The 20,292-nt window shown below is 38.4% G+C and overlaps 1 protein-coding gene across 2 annotated transcripts in view; it reads right to left on the reverse strand.

The window, feature by feature from the left end:
* Window positions 1–20,292, reverse strand: part of IGF2BP3 (insulin like growth factor 2 mRNA binding protein 3) — a 72,058-nt gene that overhangs the window by 5,074 nt on the left and 46,692 nt on the right. The window contains exons 9-14 of one of the 2 annotated variants that reach the window (XM_014054932.2): window positions 17,178–17,313; window positions 13,679–13,810; window positions 12,513–12,548; window positions 11,136–11,255; window positions 4,749–4,823; window positions 2,596–2,727 (exon numbers count right to left, since the gene is read on the reverse strand). In XM_014054932.2, the coding sequence (XP_013910407.1) occupies window positions 2,596–2,727; window positions 4,749–4,823; window positions 11,136–11,255; window positions 12,513–12,548; window positions 13,679–13,810; window positions 17,178–17,313 (631 nt within the window). The remainder of the gene's footprint in view (window positions 1–2,595; window positions 2,728–4,748; window positions 4,824–11,135; window positions 11,256–12,512; window positions 12,549–13,678; window positions 13,811–17,177; window positions 17,314–20,292) is intronic. The other variant, XM_014054940.2, reaches the window with a different exon arrangement.

Consider the following 20,292-nt stretch of genomic DNA (forward strand, 5'->3'; position numbering starts at 1 on the left):
CAAAAATGACTTTACACTCATTCTGGATGGGGCCACATTCCATATGAAGGAGGTCGTCTGTAACTTATGTGGTCTTTCTGGACTGTCCCTCCTTCAGTACGTGGAACTTTGGCTGGTATTCCTGTAGTAGCTCTTTTCAGAGCAGGAAGCTTTAGTCACAGCCATTCACTTCTTTATTATTTTGAAGTTGGGATTACTTCAACCTACGGTACTTTATCAGCTGCTGCAGTAGGGGATTACAGGCAGCCCCTTGATTACAGCGGCAATTGAGACCAGAATTTTGGTCATTAATTCCAAAATTTTGGTCAATAATTATACCAACCTGTTATAAGCTATGGGACGAAAGGAAAACAGAAAGGGAGATGGGGAAACCAAAAGCAATCTTCATACATCCAAAGACATCTCAAGGCCATGGACCTGGGAATGGAATCTAACACCTCCCCATCTATCAATCTGTTGCAGGGGCAGTAACCAAAGCATCTTGGAATGTGAATGGAAGATAAGGGAGGGTGGGGGCGGGATGAAAAAGGGAAAGTTAACTAGGGAATCTTCCTGCGCAAACTCACGTTCTGGCTTTGCTTAATTTAATCACTTGGCTTTTAGTAAAAGTAATCTTTTTGCTATAAATGGAGTCGAGAATGTTTCTTTCCTAAAGGACCAAGCTGGGCCAGATCTGACAATTGTGGTCATGAAGCATGACATCACATGTCTCTGCTTAGCAACAGCAATCCTTACAGTCTTTGTTGCCATTGTGAAGTAAACACTCCTCACAACTTCCTCCCAGCTTCCAACAACCAAAGTCAGTGCAAAAGCCATCAGGAAGTTTGAAGTCCGAGATGGCTTGCAAGCAGGAAGGAAAGTGGCTCCTGCTAGGTGAGAAAGAGGAGGCAACGGAGTATGTGGATGTGGTTGGAAAGACATGATGAGAGTGCAGAAGAGCTTGTGCTAGCTGCTGCGGGGTGAGAGAGATTTTATGAGTGGCAGAGAAGGTGTGGCAGAGTGGCATCAGCATAGTGGAGCTTGGAATGGTGGCTGCTGGGTGAGAGAAAGCAAGGAAATGGCCAGGTAGGCATGGTGTAAGTGCAGCTGTAGCAGGTTTGCAATGACTGCTGCCCAGAGAGAGAGGGTGTTCAAGTGGCCAGGTAGAAGTGGAAATGCGACTTGGGATGGATGTGCAGATGAGAGGGGCTTATCCAAGCAATTTATGACCTTCTCTGCTAGCTTTCCTCTTGATTCTGTTTGCAGAATGCCAGCAGGAAAAATTGCAAATCACAATCACGTGACATGGGATAATGCATTTTTTCTTTTAAGTGGGAGACAATTGTCAAGTGCCCAGATCATAATCTACAGGGTTGCTGGGATACCTGGAACTTCAAGGACCAGTTGTAATCACTACTCACTCAGTGCTATTGTAATTTCTAACAATCACTGTACAATTGCAGCAGTTTGTAGATAGGCAGAATATTGCTACACCAGTATTATAGGAACTGCACTACCTACCAGTTTGCTTCTGGCTACAATTGAAGTTGATTACTATTATTTCTGAATGCCTATATTGCTTTTGTTCAGACTGCTTATGGGACCACCTACTATAGAGGCAATCATTACTTTCTATGCAATGCATTCATAGGTGTTTTCCTCGAGAGTTCAAAAGGAGAGGTGGATGTGTGGTGTAGACCAAGAAACATTTTCTGAATTTCTTTCTCATATCCCAGTAAAATATATTAACCTCTGAAATAATTATAGAGGTAGTTCTCAACTTACAACCACAACAGAGCCCAGAATTTATGTTGCTAAGTGAGAAATTTGTTAAGTGAGTTTTAACCCATTTTACAACTTTTCTTCCCAAATTTGCTAAGTGAATCACTGCCATTGTTAAATTAATAACACAGTTGTTAAGTGAATATGGCTTCCCCCATTGACTTTGTTTGTCAGAAGATTGCAAAAGGGGATCACATGATCCCAGGATGCTACAATGATCATAAATACAAACCAGTTGTCAAGCATCTGAATTTTGATAAGATCATGGGAATGCTACAAATGTCTTAAGTGTGAAAGCGGCCATCATATTTTTCAGTGGCGTAATCTTGAACTGTCACTAAATGAATTGTTGTAAGTTGAGTACTACCTGTACTCCACACAATCCTACTTTTCCACAGAACCACAACAATCTGGCAGTTTAAGAGAACATTTGTACATTATAATTTATGGTGTGGATTCTTTTTAATCTTCATATAGGTTTCTGTATTATTATTTCTTTTTATATTATTATTCTTTTATTCATTAAACGTGAAACTCAGTCAACTGAACATTTAAAAATGTGTCACAAATACATTATTATTAATCATTATCAATATAATATTTATATTACTACTACGACTACTACTACTATTATGGTATTTTAATTGAAATTTTCATCCAGAATCTATAAAGTTGAACAGGAAATACATGGCAAGCTAGAAAATAATAAGTTCACAAACACGCAAGCAGCCTTGCTAGCTAGCTTTGGAAGAGGAAGTCTGTTCCTTGGCCTCAAATCAAATTTTATTTTATAAAATAATCTGGCAAAATATTTTTTTTCATTCTAATACTTGCCGTTTTGCCACCTTTGCCAATAACTCTACCAGCAGCATGAGATGGCACTTTTATATGAGCTTCAAGTTTAACTTCTTCTTTAGGTCCAAAGAAATTTTCTTCCTTAAGTTTCCCATAGATTCTCCCTTGGGCCTTTTAAGTAAAAAAATTAAATAAAATTAAGTCAATATTACTAAATACTACCGTGTTTTCCCGAAAATAAGACATGCCCTGCTAATAAGCCCAATCGGGCTTTTCAGAGCATGTGCCATAATAAGCTCTCCCCTGAAAATAAGACTGCCCCCAACTATTTAAGCGCATGCGCAACCGGTCCCTGCCGTTACCACTGTACTACCTACTGGTACAGCTTGAGGGGCAAAAAGAGGGCTTGCCGCAAAAACAGCAGCAGGCGAAGCAAAGTGCTTCCAGCCCCCGCCCTTCCCTCCCACTCAAAAAAGAGCCCGCTGCAAAAGCAGCGGCAGGCCAGCAATGCGATCACGCCCTCCCGCCTGTTCCTTCTCACGCAAAAAAATACCGCCCACCCCAATGGTAAAGGCAGTTTGCTTGGTTCCCTTCCCCGCCGTCCCTTTAGCAAGGGGTAGCAGGTGGGGAGGGGAGAAGCGAGGCGTGCATCTTACCTTTCCAACTCCATCGAGTTCCTTGTCCTTTCGTCCATTGAATCACCTTGTAAAAAAAACCTCACGAGTTCAACTTGCAAGGTTTTTTTTACAAGGGGATTCAATGGGCGAAAGGGCGAAGAACACGACAGAGCTGAAAAGGTAAGATGCGCGCCTCATGCCCAACACTGCCCACCTCGCCCCAATGATAAAGGCAGCCTACCTGGTTCCCTTCCCTGCCGTCCCTTTAGCGAGGGGTGGCAGGTGGGGAGGGGAGAAGGGAGGCACGCATCCTAGTGCTACCAGAAACTGACAGCTCCGCTGCATTCCTCGCCCTTTCACCCATTGAATCCCCTTGTAAAAAAAACCTTGCGATTTGAACTCATGAGGTTTTTTTACAAGGGGATTCAATGGGCGAAGGGGCAAGGAACGTAACGGAGCTGGAAAGGTTAAGAGCTGCGCCTCGCTTCTCCCCCCTCCATCTGCCATCCCTCATTAAAGGGACGGCGGGGAAAGGAACCGGGAAGGCTGCCTTTAGCATTGGGGCGAGGTGGGTGGTGTAGGGCCACAAGGTGCACCACTTACCTTTCCAGCTCTGTCGCGTTCCTCGCCCTTTCACCCATTAAATCCCCTTGTAAAAAAAAAAACCTCACAAGTTGAACTCATGAGGGTTTTTTTTACAAGGGGATTCAATGGGCAAAAGGGCAAGGAATGCGATGGAGCTAGAAAGGTAAGAGGCACGCCTCGCTTCTCCCCTCCCACCTGCCACCCCTCATTAAAGGGACAGTGGGGAAGGGAACAAATGATGAATAGAATATGCCTCTCAAGATTTTTTTAAATCACCTTTTTGGAAGATATAATCTCCGATTTGAATGTTGCAACAAAAGAATGTCCAATAATAAATATTACTACAAGTTGGCTATAAGTGAAGAAATGGGAACATTTTGCTTCATGCATAACATATCCAACACTTTAATTAATTCCTAACCATGGTTTGCCTAAGGCAAGTGTTTGAAATATAGAAAACTCCTTCGTATTTTACTATTGTATTAAAGACTTTAGATCATCTTTATTTAATAGTCAAATTGTGCAATTTTGTCACTGGTGTCATCTTTGAACAGAATTAAGTACTCCAATTATCCTTAACATTTATACCTTTAAAAATCACAATGGAAATTTTAGTTTACTGTGCAGCACTTTTGAACTTATAAGCAGCTTAGTAGTGTCTGATTATCTAATTCAAACAGAATGTTGAAACTGTATTCAGAAATGTAGCAGTGCACAACTTTTTTGGGTATCCAAAATGCTATAGTTATAGGCACCCATTGTTCTCTATCCCAAATATAGGAAAACTTCTCAGCAGTTGAGAGCCATACTCATGGCCAGAAACTTTTCCTTTCCATGACCTAGAAATGAAATGAAATCACATTCTTGGTGATTTGTCACAAATGTTAGGTTGATAATTGAGAGGGTACTGAGGACTGTAAAAGAAGGTGACCTATTATTTGCACATCTTTGCTCTACAAACAAAGAACATTGGAAACTTTAAAATGTTACCTTGAATTGTGCCTCGGGTGGTCCAGTAATTATCACCATTCTCAGTTTGGCATCTGGTCCTTCAGGAGGTGCTATCTGGAATGTGATATATAAGAGATTATTAGACCCTTCTCTGTTCCCTGGGCTCTAATGAAAACATTCAATCAATGTTTATTATGGTCACTGATCAGCACTACAAATGAAAGTATTAACAACAATACTAAAAACAAAAAAAAATACAGACATTTGTATTGATTTGACAACTGTAGTTGTATGTAAGGGAGATCAGTAGTTCCCGAATATTTTATTATGTGAGGTGTTATAAATTGAATCCATGAGTCCTTATAGGAGATGCAATATGGCAGGACATGAGGTATAGTTTCAATGGCCCTTTGTCCATGGGGGCACAATCTCAGCTAATATGGTATTTTTTTTAGGCATTCAAAACTGTTGTGGAAAGTGCATTGTATCCTGCTAAAGTTTTATTATCTTGTTGCTTTAAAGGGGAATGAAATCACTTTTTAAAAAACACACTTATTTTAATTCTAAAAACATTGGTTAAAAAGCTTTTCATGAGGGTGGGCATCCAGGTAAGATTCAATGGCAGACTAGATGTTTCCAAAAAGCAGAGAGGTGGTTGTGGCAGCAAGCAGTAGCCAGCAGTGATTTATGGCTGGTAGTCTTTCCAGATAAAGAAAAAATATCCACCTGCCCCCTGAACTGCTGCTTCTCATGAGGAAATGGAAGGTTTCCTTGAGAGTAGAGTGGCAGAAGTTCAAGGAAGAAACAGTGTTCTTCCCTATACACAAGCCACAGCCTTTTAGGGGATAGCAAACTATGAAACCTTCAGTTTTGAATACAATCAATTGAAGCCTTTGAATACAGTCAGACAAAGACTCTCAGAACTTTTTGAATTATAGAAAACAAAAATGAAATAATACTTTGAAAAGACTTTAAAACAACAGCAAAAAAGAACAAGATTTTGACTAAGAAAGTTATAAAAGATAAACAGGACTGCACAAATTTGAAAGATTGATATTTTGGAAAAAGTACTTTTGGTGCTACTTGGAATTAAAGAAACAAACAAACCTTCATGGGAATGTTGATTCTTCAACATCAAAGGAAAAAGACAATAGTCAGAATTTATAAAACAAGGCAATGTGTATAACCTGAGATCAACTATGTCATTAAATCTATGGAAAGACAGATTGGATTAAAGTCTTATGAGTATAGAAAAGGTGAAAGCAGGAAAAAAGCAGACATTTTGTTTTATCTTTATACTCTTATTTACTTTTATATTATAAATATAGTATTTATAGTATAATTAAAATAATAGCAACCATCAGAAAAGCTGCAAGACTTGATGAGGCATTTGTAGAAAAGGAATTACTGCAGAAATATTAGAAAAGATGTTTGAAGAGATAAGGAAATAGATATCTGAATCTGTAACAAGTATTAAAATGAACTGGCTTTTGAAGATAGAACAGAAATGTTTATAAAGATGAAAAAAAGGCTGAAAATAGAAGTTATAAAAATATGAAAGAATTTATAGAATATATTAAGTTGATGAGAAAGTAGACATTTTAGTAAGTAAAATAGAAATCCTAAACAGGTTTGGGGGAAAAATTGCTTCAGACTTAAGAGCAGTTCCAGAAGATCCTGGAAAATACACCAGAGCAGTGTTTTTCAACCTTTTTTGTGCAAAGGCACACTTTTTTCACGAAAAAAATCACGAGGCACACCACCATTAGAAAATGTTAAAAATATTTAACTCTGTGCCTATATTGACTATATCTTCTCAATTTACAATTATCTCAATTTGCAATTGTCTTTTGTGAAGTATAAATCAATTTATCAATTTAAAATCCACTCTCTTGAGATTATACTTCCTAGAATGCTAGCATCCATCCAAGGGTATGAGGTAGGTATTACCTAGTTCCTCACTCATTATTCCAAAACTGAAAGCTAACAACAGCATCATTGAAGTATAGGAACAGTATTGGGAGAGCACCAATTGAGGGCATTCAAAATCTTGGAACTGTTTTGCATGAGTATAGCCTGTGCTTTAGCTTCGGAGCCATCCTACAGGAGCGAGTCCAGTGAATTTGACGGGGGGGAGCAAAGCTGCTCCCCGAGGCACCACAGGGAAGAGCCGGCAGAGGTGGGTGATCGCGGGAGAAACTGCGCTTGGGGCAGCGGGGCTTGGGCTCCCTTTCCGAGGCAGTGCAGGGAAAAGAGCAGCGTCTGCACTGCTTTTGCTGGAGGTGGGGGAGCGCATGGGAGTCCTGCGGTCTTCTGCCTTTCAGGGTTCAGGGCGAGGCTCGTGCGCGGAGTTGCCCCTTTGGGCTCGTGTTCATCGCGGAAGGTCTCCCGTTCCAGCTTTGCGATTTCCCCCTTCCCGAGTTTGCCTTGAACCTTGCCCCTTCCTCCCTTCCTCCCTTCCCGGGATGAGAAGAGCCCCGTCAGCTTGTCTGGGCCAAAATCTGCCTGTGGGAGGGTGACGGGAACGATGAGGAGGAGGAGACATTGCTAGGAAAGCGGGGGTGCTGGCTTCGTTCCTCTTGCTTTGCATTCAATCTCCTTGTCCTGATTTCTCTGCCGGGAAATAAGCCCGGAGGAGCCAGGTGCAAGTCAGCGGGCATTTGCGTGGTGCTGCGAACGCGATCCCGGAATCCCCGGCTGGGGTTGTCAAGCAGACCAATCTGCAGCGCTCCCGAAACGGCGGGCTTATTGGGGGAAGCAGTGGGTTTTTTTGGAAGTGAATGGCCTCAAAACCTGCGGAATTCAACAAGTCTTGTTTTGAAGAGCTCCGCTGAAAACACCCGGCGGGTGTTTTTCCCACGGCACACCTTACATTATGTCACGGCACACTAGTGTGCCACGGCACAGTGGTTGAAAAACACTGCACCAGAGAAAACATTGTTTGATCTTTGATCCCAGCTTTTGGGGATGGGATGAAGATGATATAAGGAGGCAGAAATGACAAGTATATAAAATCAATATGTGATTTTCAAAATTAAGAAATGTACCAAGGGGTATTATTGTGTACTTTGTCAGAAAGAAGACTAGTAGTAGCAGCAGCATTTTACTATCAAACTCAAGATTAATAATGCACATGTGATTGTGCTTAAAGAAATCCTGATCAGAAAAATGAACAAACAAAAATAATATTTTTATACTAACAAGCTCAAATGGAAAAAGATACCATTTTGATAGGCTTGGAAGAAGTGCTCTCCACTTTTATCATGCCTATTATGACTTGCAAAAAATCCAAAAAAATAGGTTAAAATAGATATTGCGATGCAAAGAATTTTAAAAACAAATATTCAGTTGAAGTCAGAACTCCACTTGCTGAGACTAACAAATAGCTAGAAAAGAGTTGTGGAAGATTGCTTTTTTAATATGATCTGCTGCAAGATTATTCACAAATATTGAAAGATTCTGAAATAACAGAAGAATGGCTGGTGAGGATGACAGAATTAGCAGAAATGTCAAAACTGACTTGTTTGATTAGAGCAAGTGTCAGCAACCTTAAAGGACTCAAAGGACCATTCGGATCCATTTTCTCCAGAAAACACCAGGAGTCACAAAACCTGGGTGGGCATGGCCAACTTGAAATCACTCACTTCCATCCCATCACTTGATACCCCCCCCCCCCCGCAGCCATGCCTACCCAGCTGGTCATTAGGACAGAGAATCGGATGTGAAATTATTTACCCCGCCCGGCCCCGCCTTTCTATCTTTCTCTATCTGTCTCTTTCTCTCTCTCTCTCCTTTCCACTATTTGAGCCCCTCTGAAGAAATTAAGATTTCAAGTACAGCTAAAGTTTAACTCTCAGATAGTTCAAAGACATTTATCTGTTATATCAAAGGAAAGAAAAGTGTGATAAAAGAACAAATGGGCATGGGGAAGGGGAAGGGAAAGCAGGACATGGAATGCTTGATGGGTACAGAGATAAGACTAGCTCCTGGGGCATTTTCTGCAGGTTCCCCTTCAACCCTGGCAGTGCGCTGGGATACCTTGCTGAATTAAGAGGACAACAGAGAAATACATTTATCTGAAATTTAAATCATAGGACACATAACAAGAAACTGCATCAGGGAGAATCCATACTTCCATTATGACCTATTGTTAGTTTCAATGTGAGGAATTTCAATCACTCTTTCACAACTTGATTTCTCCCTGGTGGCACTGGATTTCTTTAACAGCACAACTCAGGAATGATGGGAATGTAGCGCAGTAGCCGCTGGAGGATCATCACATCATCCTTCCCTCCTCCTGATTTCAACTTCCTTCCTTCTCCCCTCTTCTGATTTCACCTTCCTTCCTTCCTCAAAAATAACAGCAGGTGCTGTTTGTGGCTGACGGGCCTTTATTTTCACCATTTATGGGGAAAATTGGATTTTTATTGGGTCTTGTCCCTGCCGCATGCTAAAAGGAAAGCCAGCCAGGCTTCTCCTCAAAGAAGCCCCCTACCCTTCCTCCTGCTCTGTTCCCCCTACACCTCACTCAATTCCACTTCAGGACAGAGGAGCACGTGCTGGAAACACTGTTGGGCTGATGTTGGAGTGCGCCTTTTCACCCTCTGGTACTCAGCCCGCAACTCTCTGTGCTCCTCCAAGCCTGGCATGTTGAGCAGCTCTGATGCCTCTGCTCCCCCCCTCCCCCATGGCCCCAGCAATCGCTGCTAAGCTTCAAAGACAACAGCTCATGTCTGGAGGTGCCAGTGTCCTGCTGTGAGAGCGAGGCCAGGCCTCTTCATCATCCAACTCACCAATAGGGGCACTTCTTCCAGGCCATTCCCCTCCCTCTCAGGCTTTTGTGCAAGGTGCTGGGCCAGGGGGATGGGAGTGTTTCCCCATGCTGCCACCTTCTTTTTCTTGGCCCCGATGAGGGGGGAGGAAGGCCAAGCTTGGGGGATGATCCCTACCCCGCAAATCTGCCCCTGCCATTCTCTACTAACTCCCTTAGAGCCAAGGTGGCACAGTGGTTAAATGCAGCACTGCAGGCTACTGCTAGATCAGCAGGTCAGCGGTTCAAATCTCACCGGCTCAGGGTTGACTCAGCCTTCCATCCTTCCGAGGTGGGTAAAATGAGGACCCAGATTGTTGGGGGCAATATGCTGACTCTCTGTAAACCGCTTAGAGAGGCCTGAAAGGCCTATGAAGCGGTATATAAGTCTACTGCTATTGCTTTGCTGTCAGCAAAGCAAATGTACCACGACGAAGGCAGAATCCTATTGCTGTGCAAAGGCAAATACAGGGGTTCTTCACTCCTGCACCAAGGCTCCAGCCATGGACACTGCCGTGACAAGGCAACAGATTTTTCATCCTTCTGCAGCAACAGGTAGCTGCAGCAGAGGGATGAAAGTGCCATGTGCGGCTCCAGAACTGTAGGTTGCCAACAACCGGATTAGAGAAAGGTCAATAAATACATTTATTAATGATTGGAAATGCCTTACTAACTGTTTTGCTGGACAAAGAAAAAAAAAGATTTATAAGTTTGGTTAGAAAGGACTGACTATGGGATAAAAGGAAATTATGTTGTACTGTTAAGAGAGGGGGGATAAAATATAAATCTACTTACAACTGTTGTTAAGAAGACCAGAAGCTATTTCTTTTCTTTCTTTTTTATATTTCTTTGTATTTTTTCACATACTTCCTCTTTACTTTTGTCTTTCAAAATCTGCATTGTTTTTATTCATAAAATTTCTTTAATAAAAATTATTTTTAAAATCTGTTTACGGATTTTTACAGTACAGCTGTTAGTAAGTCTTTCTAAGGTACTTCTTTCATTTGAATCAAACATATTTTTATTTATATATACATCCTGCTATCAGACCTACCATTTTGGTAACTAAAAATTACTGGAATTATTTGATTAGCTGATTGTGCAGAAAAATAGTAATATTAGAGTACCTTCTATCTCCTGAAAACTTTCTGCTATGTTGTTGGTGTACTAGCTCTTCTTTATTCAGCGGACATGCCTGAACTTGAACTCTGTGAAATGAACTGAAGTCTAGGCAAGTGGACCTCTCAAATTGTAAACCATTTGCTTCTCTTGTTTTGAATTAAACATTAAAAGTTGTGTGGGAACAATTAAGCTGCACTTCAAAAACATGGCCTAAAGGTTTCATGCTAAGAACAATTATCTAAAAGTCTCGACCACCAAGAGGATTTGGTGTTGTTTTTTTTTACAACTTCTATTTCACCTCTCAAATAACTTTTAAAAATATTCTTGGTAATTATCTTGTCTCTGTATGAGCCAGGAATACCCATTCTAGAAACAGGAAGTACCAGTTACTGCTTGATATGCAAGGCATGGAGTCTAAGGTAGCCACAGAACAGGGCCTGTAAAAACTTGCTCTGAAGAGCCAAGAAGACTGTGGTATAAATAACTTATGTTACCTTAATAGAAGCACCTGCAAAGCGAGAAAGTTGCTTGATGTGCTGCCCTTGCTTGCCAATAATGGCCCCCACTGCTAAGGCTGGTATGAACAGATGAACTGTCTCAGATTCTGGTTGTTGCTGGAATGCAAAAGCAAAGAAAACACAGGCGGGCTATGAACAACCACAAGGCTAAATTACTGTTAAGCCAAGATTATACCTATAAATATGAGGTTTAAAAATGTAATTAAACATACAATTTAAATAAAAGACATAACGGAGAAAGATAATTACATAGATAAACATACAAATCATTAACTTCAAAAAAGCAGTGGTTTAAAATGAAGGGTAAGCAGTAAATTCAGAATATATGCAGTAAAAATATTTAAAATAGCTGCAGCCTTTTCAATAGAGAATTTTTATCAGTTTTTGCTAATGTCTTTCACATGTTTCATGTTTTTTAAATACAATTTTTATAAAGGACAGAACAGTTGTAATTGATTAATATATTTATATGGCTGTCCATTTCACAAGATGTCACTCTGGGCAGAAACAGGTTTTTTTTAAAAGGCATAAATATAGTAAACATGCTAAACACAATAATATTAAAACACATAAATACATACATACTCACACACACATAATTCGATCAGCAGCAGAGCCACATTAAACTCTCTATTAATTCTATGTAATTTATAAGAACACTTTTTAAAGGAATTAAAAGCCACTAAGAATTTCAATGATACAGATTGCAAATTCCATATTGAATTTTAACATTTTCAAGAGATCTTGCTGCATGTAATATTATTGTTTACATAATGCTAGCACATTCCTTTTTAAAAAGCCCATATACCCCATTTTTCAAATATTATTAATGGATATAAGAAAACCTAAAGAACATCTTAATTTGGTTTATTTAAAACCAACTGTAATTCTTTTTGCAAGGAAATATATTCAGGTGTAAGGGTTTTACTTTATAATCAAGTCTAGTTTTATTTTTATTATAAAATTTAATTAAGTCATTTTTGTATACTTAAATGTTTGTTTTATCATTTTACAAGTTTTTCAAATGGATGAACTTGTTCATCTATATTAAAATAAACAGCTGCAAATTTTCTACCACTATTAAGATTAAATACATCACACTTAATTATTATCTTTTTAATACGTATGTTGCATTTCTTTATGTCAAAGAGGAACAAATAGTCAACCTTTGCAATCAACAAAACTGTTTTAGAAAAACTATTGAAAGACTAACAATAGAATTAACTATCCTTAAAAATACTTCACTGAAACACAATTTATATAAACAAATGAAAATGAAAAGAAAGTGTCACAAATACACTTTTTGTCTCTAACAAATACTTCAATGATTTAATCTTTACATTAGATCAGTACCTGGCCTCTGTAACCGTAGGAGAGAAAATGGCAGAACTAGGAGAAGGAATAAAAAGTTTTGAGTTATTATGTAACTACAAAGTCCAACTTCCCTTGATAGTGATTAACCATTATCTAACATTAACCACTACTGATTGTTGGTTGAGAAGATTCCTATGCATTGGTTTAAGCAATAAATCACATGTGGGCTTGGTATTTCATGCATGACATTTAGGGCAGCCAGAGATCAAGTAAGTTAGTCATTTTAAGTAATGGCTGTCCTGACTAGAAAATTCTGGAAACTAAAGTTTATGAATCTTGAATCAGATTCGGGAAGACTATAGATGACCACATGAACTAGATAACTCATCTTTTTCAGCATAAGACACTTCTTGTATTTTCTTTAACACAAATCATGTTTATTGAAAATCCCAAACAAAAATACCTTCTACAATAGGGATGTCAAACTCGATTTCATTGGGGGCTCCCATCAGGGTTAGGTTTGAGCTGGAGGAGAGGGGGTGTGGCTAGGATGGGCATGGCCAACTTTATGTCACTTGTGTCGGGGATGCCTGTGGCAACAGGCTCCTGAGCTCCATTTTTGGCTGTGACGGCCTCCTGCAACTGAAAATGGAGTTCAGGAGGGCCTCATGATGACCTCCTAAGCTCCATTTTGGCTGGCAGAGCACTGCGTGTCAGTCCTTTGCTGTTTCCAAGGCGGCCCCATGGGCCAGATCCAGCCCACGGGCCTTGAGTTTGACAACTCCTGTTCTACAAGATACAATGAACCATAACATTCTTGCCATAATGACATGTCACCCCTTATACTACTTTCCAGGAACTCTTTGCTGGATTTCACGCACACAAACACATACATACACATCACAATTAAAGGAAAAGGCCTTCAACATACTGTTTTAAATAAACAACTTCAATGTGCAATATATATTCTCCATTTCTGGTTCTCTGAAACATAGCTGGTTATACTTTCTTTTGAGATATATACTCTTTTCTAAATATTCTGTGAATTGTCATTTTCTTCACATGTTGTGCTATTCTAATTCAAAATTTTAATATTATTGAAAAGTTATTTCCATTAAATTGAAAAACCAACATATCTATGATGCAATATATAAATGGGAACAGTTACAACCAACTGTCCAAAATGTACAAAGAGATAGAATTACCCCAAATGGAGGATATGAAGAGGACGCAGTGGCTGGAGCAACACCCACTGTGGGAGGTGGTATCCCAGAAGAAGAAGGTGGGAATAAACCCAAGGCATTCAGATTTAGCCCTGGGATTAAATGTGCTTGAAGCTGAAATAATATGGAAGATCATTAGTTCAGCAACATAATTAAAAATAATTATCTGAAATAAAGGATTCTTTCTTGCTTGCCAGTCAAAATGTAATTTAAATGAAGTGAAATTTCATGTAGCTATTAATATAATCTTTTATCAACTTATATAACAATATAAACACTATTCTGTCAGAAGCAACTGTTGATTGATTCTATGAAATAATGTAACATATTAATAGCAATAGCACTTGATATACTGCTTTATCATGCTTTACAACTCTCTCTAAGCGATTTACAGAGTCAGCATATTGCCCCCAATAATTTGGGTCCTCATTTTACCCACCTTGGTAGGATGGAAGGCTAGATCTGGATGTTCTACAAGTTTAGCCTTCACAGATAATTAAATAGACAAAGAAAGATTATTACAACATTCACTAAGGAGAAATAAGAACTGTCCTCTTAAAAGCGTTAAAATTATCATGAAATCACCTTTGGCTGAAATTTTCTGCTTATTATGTCTTTCAATATAATGGCTTACAGCACTTTTCAATCACAATGACCAAGAGAGAATGAATGCACTTGCAACTGGAGTGGCTAACAAACTACTCTGGACCATCAGTAAAGCATTATAATCAATGCATTTTTTTAAAAAAAATATTTTTTTATTATTTTTACATTTAAAACAATGCAGTACCGCAGAGTCGAAGTGACCATATATTCACATTATACACAATTAGTCACAGCCATTAACTATTAGCCTACTTAGTGCATTATCTATCCTTCTGTCCAATCACAATATATACAGTTTGTTCCAGTCTTGTCACCTTGTTTTATACCAATCATAAAATCTGTTCCAGACTTCAAAATATTCTGAGTCCCCTTTATTTTTAAGTTCAAGAGTGAACCTATGTGCTTCCACACAGGCCAACATTTTTCTGATTATATCTAGCTCTGATGGTGTATTTTCTTTTTTCCAATACTGCACAAAAGTTATGCGCACCACAGTTAGTACATGTATAATTAGATAGAGTACATTTTTCTTAAACTACTTTGGTATTATGCCTAGGAGAAAAATTTCTGATTTAAACAAAATTTGGTCTCCCACCATTTGTTCCAACCATGATTGAATCATTTTCCAATATATTTTGGCCTTACTGCACATCCACCACATATGATAAAAAGTGCCGGGTGTTTTTGTTTTACACTTCCAACAATTTGGGGCCAGATTTTTAAACATTTTGGAGAGCCATGCTGGGGGGCAGATGCCATCTATAGAACATCTTATAAAGATTTTCTTTATATGCCGTAGCCAATGTTAGTTTCTAATTAAGTATCCAAAGTTTTTCCCACTTAGCCAATTCCACATTATAACCAAAATTTTTCACCCAGGTGACCATAGTTTCTTTGACATGTTCTCCCTAGTTTATATTCCAATAAAAATCTATACAGCACTTTGATCAACTTGTTTTCTGTCTCTATCAAAAGTTTATCTAATACTGTGTAATCTTTAGCAATACCTTCCTTCTTTCTGTCGTGTGCAAACCTTGATTGTATCTGTAAATAAGACCACCATTCTACTTGTACCCCTTGTGATGCCAATTCTAATCTAGTTTTAATCTCCCCCTGTCTGTTCAATAATTCTTTATATGTAACAATATTTTCCATATTAATTAAATTTGGGTGTATATATGCTGTCTGGATGGTCTCTTGTGACGAGCCGAAGGACAGAGAATGGAAGTAGTGATCTTCCTCCCATATTTGGGCATACCGGGGGTTGTAAAATCTAAATAGATACCTTTCACCCTGACTGGCTGGCTGATAAGGAGTCGAGCTCTGTGGCTCAATGGTTAACACATCTGCCTTAGAGACAATACAGCACAGGCTCGATTCCCAGTAAGGGTATGGCTAGCTGATGAGAACTAAATAGCTTGAAATAGATCTATACTAGTCTCCCTTTATTTATTTATCAGCACAAATAAAAAAACACAAATCTCTCTCTCTCTCAATAATAATCTTATAGCAATAACAATACCAATGACAATAACAATATGTTCCTTTGATAGTAGTCTTATAACATTAATTCCTAACCTTTAAGTCCAATCTTACATATGACCCTCCTGAATTAAGTGATTATATAAATATTCTGAGTCCCCTTGGTCCGGTAAATCTTCTTTCTCTCTCTCTGATTGTTTCTTTTAATAATGTCCAAATATTAACATCAATGTTCTCCAATAGGTCTCCTGTTATCTATGGGGTATAGTCACCAAAAGTTTTGTTTTCTCTTAAGGTATACCATAATGTTTTTTTTTTCCAGATTTCGTCATTGAAGTCATTCTTCCACAAGCTAACCAGATACAGACTAACAAGATACAGGTGCTATGAGTAAGCTTTTTTCCTTCTTCAGGCCTTCAATATTGTTAGCTCATTTCCCCCTGAAGGTATCCATGTTATCAGAGTTATTTACAGCTGGCCTTTGTTGTGTTAACTAATTAAGTTTAGATTCGGCTCCTCAGACAGTTCAGAGAAGAAAAGAAAAATGTCTCCAGCCTGTCTCCAGTATTCCTATCACTGCTACAAAGAGGAGGATGGAAGGGGAAAAAAACCACCCCACTCCTTCTTTGAGCCCCTTAGTTTCTTGAGCTGTTTTGGAATAAAAATACCTTCCACCAAGATCAAGAATCTGATAATCCACTTGCGACTCCTGCAGCTTCTCTGTAATAAATCCTCGCTTACTTTGAACTGCTATCAGCACTCTGGGACGGCCTTTACAGATCGCCCTCTTCCACGCCTGGGGTTATGAAGGAAATTTTAAGCGCAGTCCATGAACTGCCATCCTATGGTCCTGCCAAACCAACCTTCTCTTCGGATTTCCCTACAGGAAATCATCGGTTTCTGCTCTTCATGGAGCTCTCCGTTCAAGCAGCCATTCGTGCTGGCAGCTAACCCCGCCTCTCCATAATCAATGTATTAATGTGACCCATTCATACAGCTATGTCTTTTTTTCTGATTCAGGTATTAGCCTGAAAAGACATGCCTTTAAAGAAAAGCTGCACTCATATGCACACATTTTCAAATAACCTCTTTCAAATTATTTTCAAAGATTGTAAGTCTACCTCAGTAATGTAATCAAGAATATATAAAATTTTACTTTTGACATTAAAATAGAAATAGGCAGGCAAGGCTTTTCTAAGATGATCAGTTGGACTCTCCAACTGTGAATAGGAATAGCTGGCTGGTAGCTATTTTGATTTCTCTTATTGGATTTTTCCAGTAGAAAGGACAAAATATAAACTTTTCCCCCCTGAAACTAATTTAGTTCTACTGTAATACTTTGGACAAATACTTTAAAAATTAGCAAATTTACACTGATAAGAAATGTACTTACATTCATAGCAGCAATATCATTTTCATATGACTCCCTGATTTTCTTCATTATTTCCTCCTCAGCCTTGGCACATGTATCAATACTGCCTTTAACTGTAATGGTTCGTTCTGGATTATATAGTGTCAAGTCCTGCAATCTTCACATCAAAAAGAAGTGAACAGATATGCATATAATAGCTAATATACGAAGCTGAAAATGAAAATAATTATTCTTCAAATAAACTTAAACTTATAGTTCTTCAGATAAACAGTAGACAAAGCTTCAGAATATTCAAATCCTAAATGTATCATTAGCAACTCAGATTCAAGAATGCCTGACCATCAGCCAATCCATTTTTATGAGTGATATAGTCAACTAGCTTGCCGGTCATTTAGCAAAATATGGTTAGGAGTCTTGTGGAGATATGGATTGGTTGAGAAGACAAGCATATAGTAGTATGCAAGAAGCCAGTAGGATGTAGCCTCCCTTTTAACTTCTACCTTCAGAAGATAATGTTCAACAATTGTTTCTATTCATATTCTTCTAAATCTGATTATTTCAGTGAAAATGTTGTATTCATATGTATTAAAAACCTCATATTTAATTTCTCGCCATATTGTTCAGTTTTTAACATTTTAAGCTATATGTACTATTACAGCTGTTTCAGGGACAAAGGGCTTCACTGTTCAATTCATGTTATTGATATAAGCAATTTATTGCAAAATTGAACAAATCCAGAAATGTATACAATTAAAAAATAATCAAAACCTGAGTCTTTTGACTATAAAACGCACTAGAATAAAATTACTTTTTCTCCTTCACAAATATATGGATCCTAATCATGTTCCATCTAGCATGCAAACACAGACAGACATACACATAACAATTATTAAAACAGACTGGACACAAAATGTATCTTAACTACAACATACTAGCCAATTCAAATGATGCTACCTGTTACAGCTTTTCTATTTTTTTAAAAACCCTCCCTCACAAAAGTGAGGATCAACAGTTCTCTGTGCTATGGACTTACAAGAGGGGAGAAAACTTGTGACACCCCTGTCTTTCCAGATGCAGACCTTTAAAATGTATAGTTTAAATCATTTCAGCATCCCTGTGGAGTTTACCACCGAATACTGGACTTACTGCAGAATGTTTCATGGAGAGTTCCTCCTCCCATGTACTTGGAAGCAAAGCTGATCTTACTAGATTTCCTGCCTCAGGAGGTGGGAGGGAGTTCCCACCCAGTTTGAGAGCTGTAGTCCATTGGGTGCCATAAAAAAAATTAAGAAAACTGCACTGAAGTGTTTTCTTTTATTATCCGACAACTCCAACAAAGAAACATAAGAGGAACAATGCAGAGAAATGGAGAACAAAACAAAAGATTGGGTGGGGGGGATTCTGAGGGGCATAGGGAGCTGTGATAAAGAAAGATGATCTCTTAATAATTTTCAGTAGCCCCCAAAACTGAGATCGGTGCCAATAAGTTGATCTCCTTTCTTTCAAAAATGTTGGCAAACACTGCTCCTTAACTGATGTATCATCAGTATCTACTGCTACAACTTGCTACAGAATTATGCACAACGATGTGAAAATGATTTCAGAAACATCTGAACACAGTATGGCCGTACATGTATTCCTAAAGGATGATGCACTGATGTCTCAGACATCCACCCCTTAAGACATGGATGTTTGCAGATACCTTTAGCTCAAGTTATTCTTCACTGGTAAGTACAATGTCATTCCTGACCCACAACACAATGAAGCCAACAATTATGTAAAGCGAAATATATGTCCACCCAATCCCAATAGTTTGGATACTTATATAAGCATCCAATCTTTTCTTCTTCGAATATCAAGACAGAAGCAAGATAGACAGTTAATACCCAGAAGCACGTTATTTTAGCATAAAATATGAACAGATGTTTCCGAACAACTATTTTATTTTTAAATTACTTACACTTGTAAAACAGTGTATCTTTTTGCATCTGTAAAAAAAAAAGCAGATTCCATCTCCAATTCTATGAGCCAATGCAACTATGTCAAGACACCAACCCCCAAGCAACTTAAGAACAAAGTGAAGGAGGACTCTACAGTCGATGTGAAATCTCAATACCATAAACCCTAGTAACATATGCATAGTATGCATTCAGGCAACAGCCATTTCTCTGAAACACAATTACACTGGGAAATCTGAAAAATCCCTACTGGCAAACATAAAGTACTGTTCCCTGTGGGCTACCAGCAACCTCTGACATTCCTTTCCTTGGAATTAAACCATGAATACCCAATGAAACAGAGTGACTAGAGAAGTGACTAGAGAAGCGTTTGACCCTCCTTGATCCTTTTCACATTTGAATTGGAGGCATTCAAGTAGATTTTTGTTGCCTAGCTTTCTATTTTCTCAGAGGGAAATACTCTACTTAACCCAAACAAGAAATGCAGCATTCCTTCTCTGCCTATTCCCAATACTGAGAAAAACTGTTCCACAAACTATTATTTTTCTGATATAGAAAAAATCTTTTAATTGCATGGTAAGCATATCCGAAATGGGGAATGATCCTTTCAAAATCAGATGCAGAACTCTTAAGTGGAATGAGATCTCTCTTCATGAATGAGTAAAATGCATAAGAGATACAATACCCCTATTGATAGTTTCATATTGTGAAATTATGATAACATTGCAGGCATTTCACTACACATGGGATTATAGCTGAGAAAGCTACATTATGGTCTTTCAAACTGGTACTAAATACTTCTCTACTGAGGTTGCTAAGACCCTGGAAATATGCTACATTGAGGGAATAAGACTACTTCTTAAAAAAACGATATAAATCTGGAAAATAAAGGTGAAATCTCATTCATCAGCTCCATTCTAATATGACTCAGAAATTACAAGGCCTTAAAGGTGATTATGAAATTTGAATCATAGTCAAACTGAGTCAAAGTTCACTAACACTGAAGAAAAACAGCAGCTGTTATTTTCCCTGAGATTTATGTAAGAGAATATCACCAATTACTGTTAATTTCATTGTGGCTGATAAAAAAAACAACAACAAAAAACCACATACAGCACTGAAATAAAAATATTTAAGAGACAATAAATTGTTAAAATAGTAAACAATTACAAATATAG

Source organism: Thamnophis sirtalis, unplaced genomic scaffold, assembly GCF_051295495.1.
Source record: "Thamnophis sirtalis isolate CommonGarterSnake01/CBP01778 unplaced genomic scaffold, rThaSir2_p1.2 scaffold_4, whole genome shotgun sequence".
Lineage (NCBI taxonomy): Eukaryota > Metazoa > Chordata > Lepidosauria > Squamata > Natricidae > Thamnophis > Thamnophis sirtalis.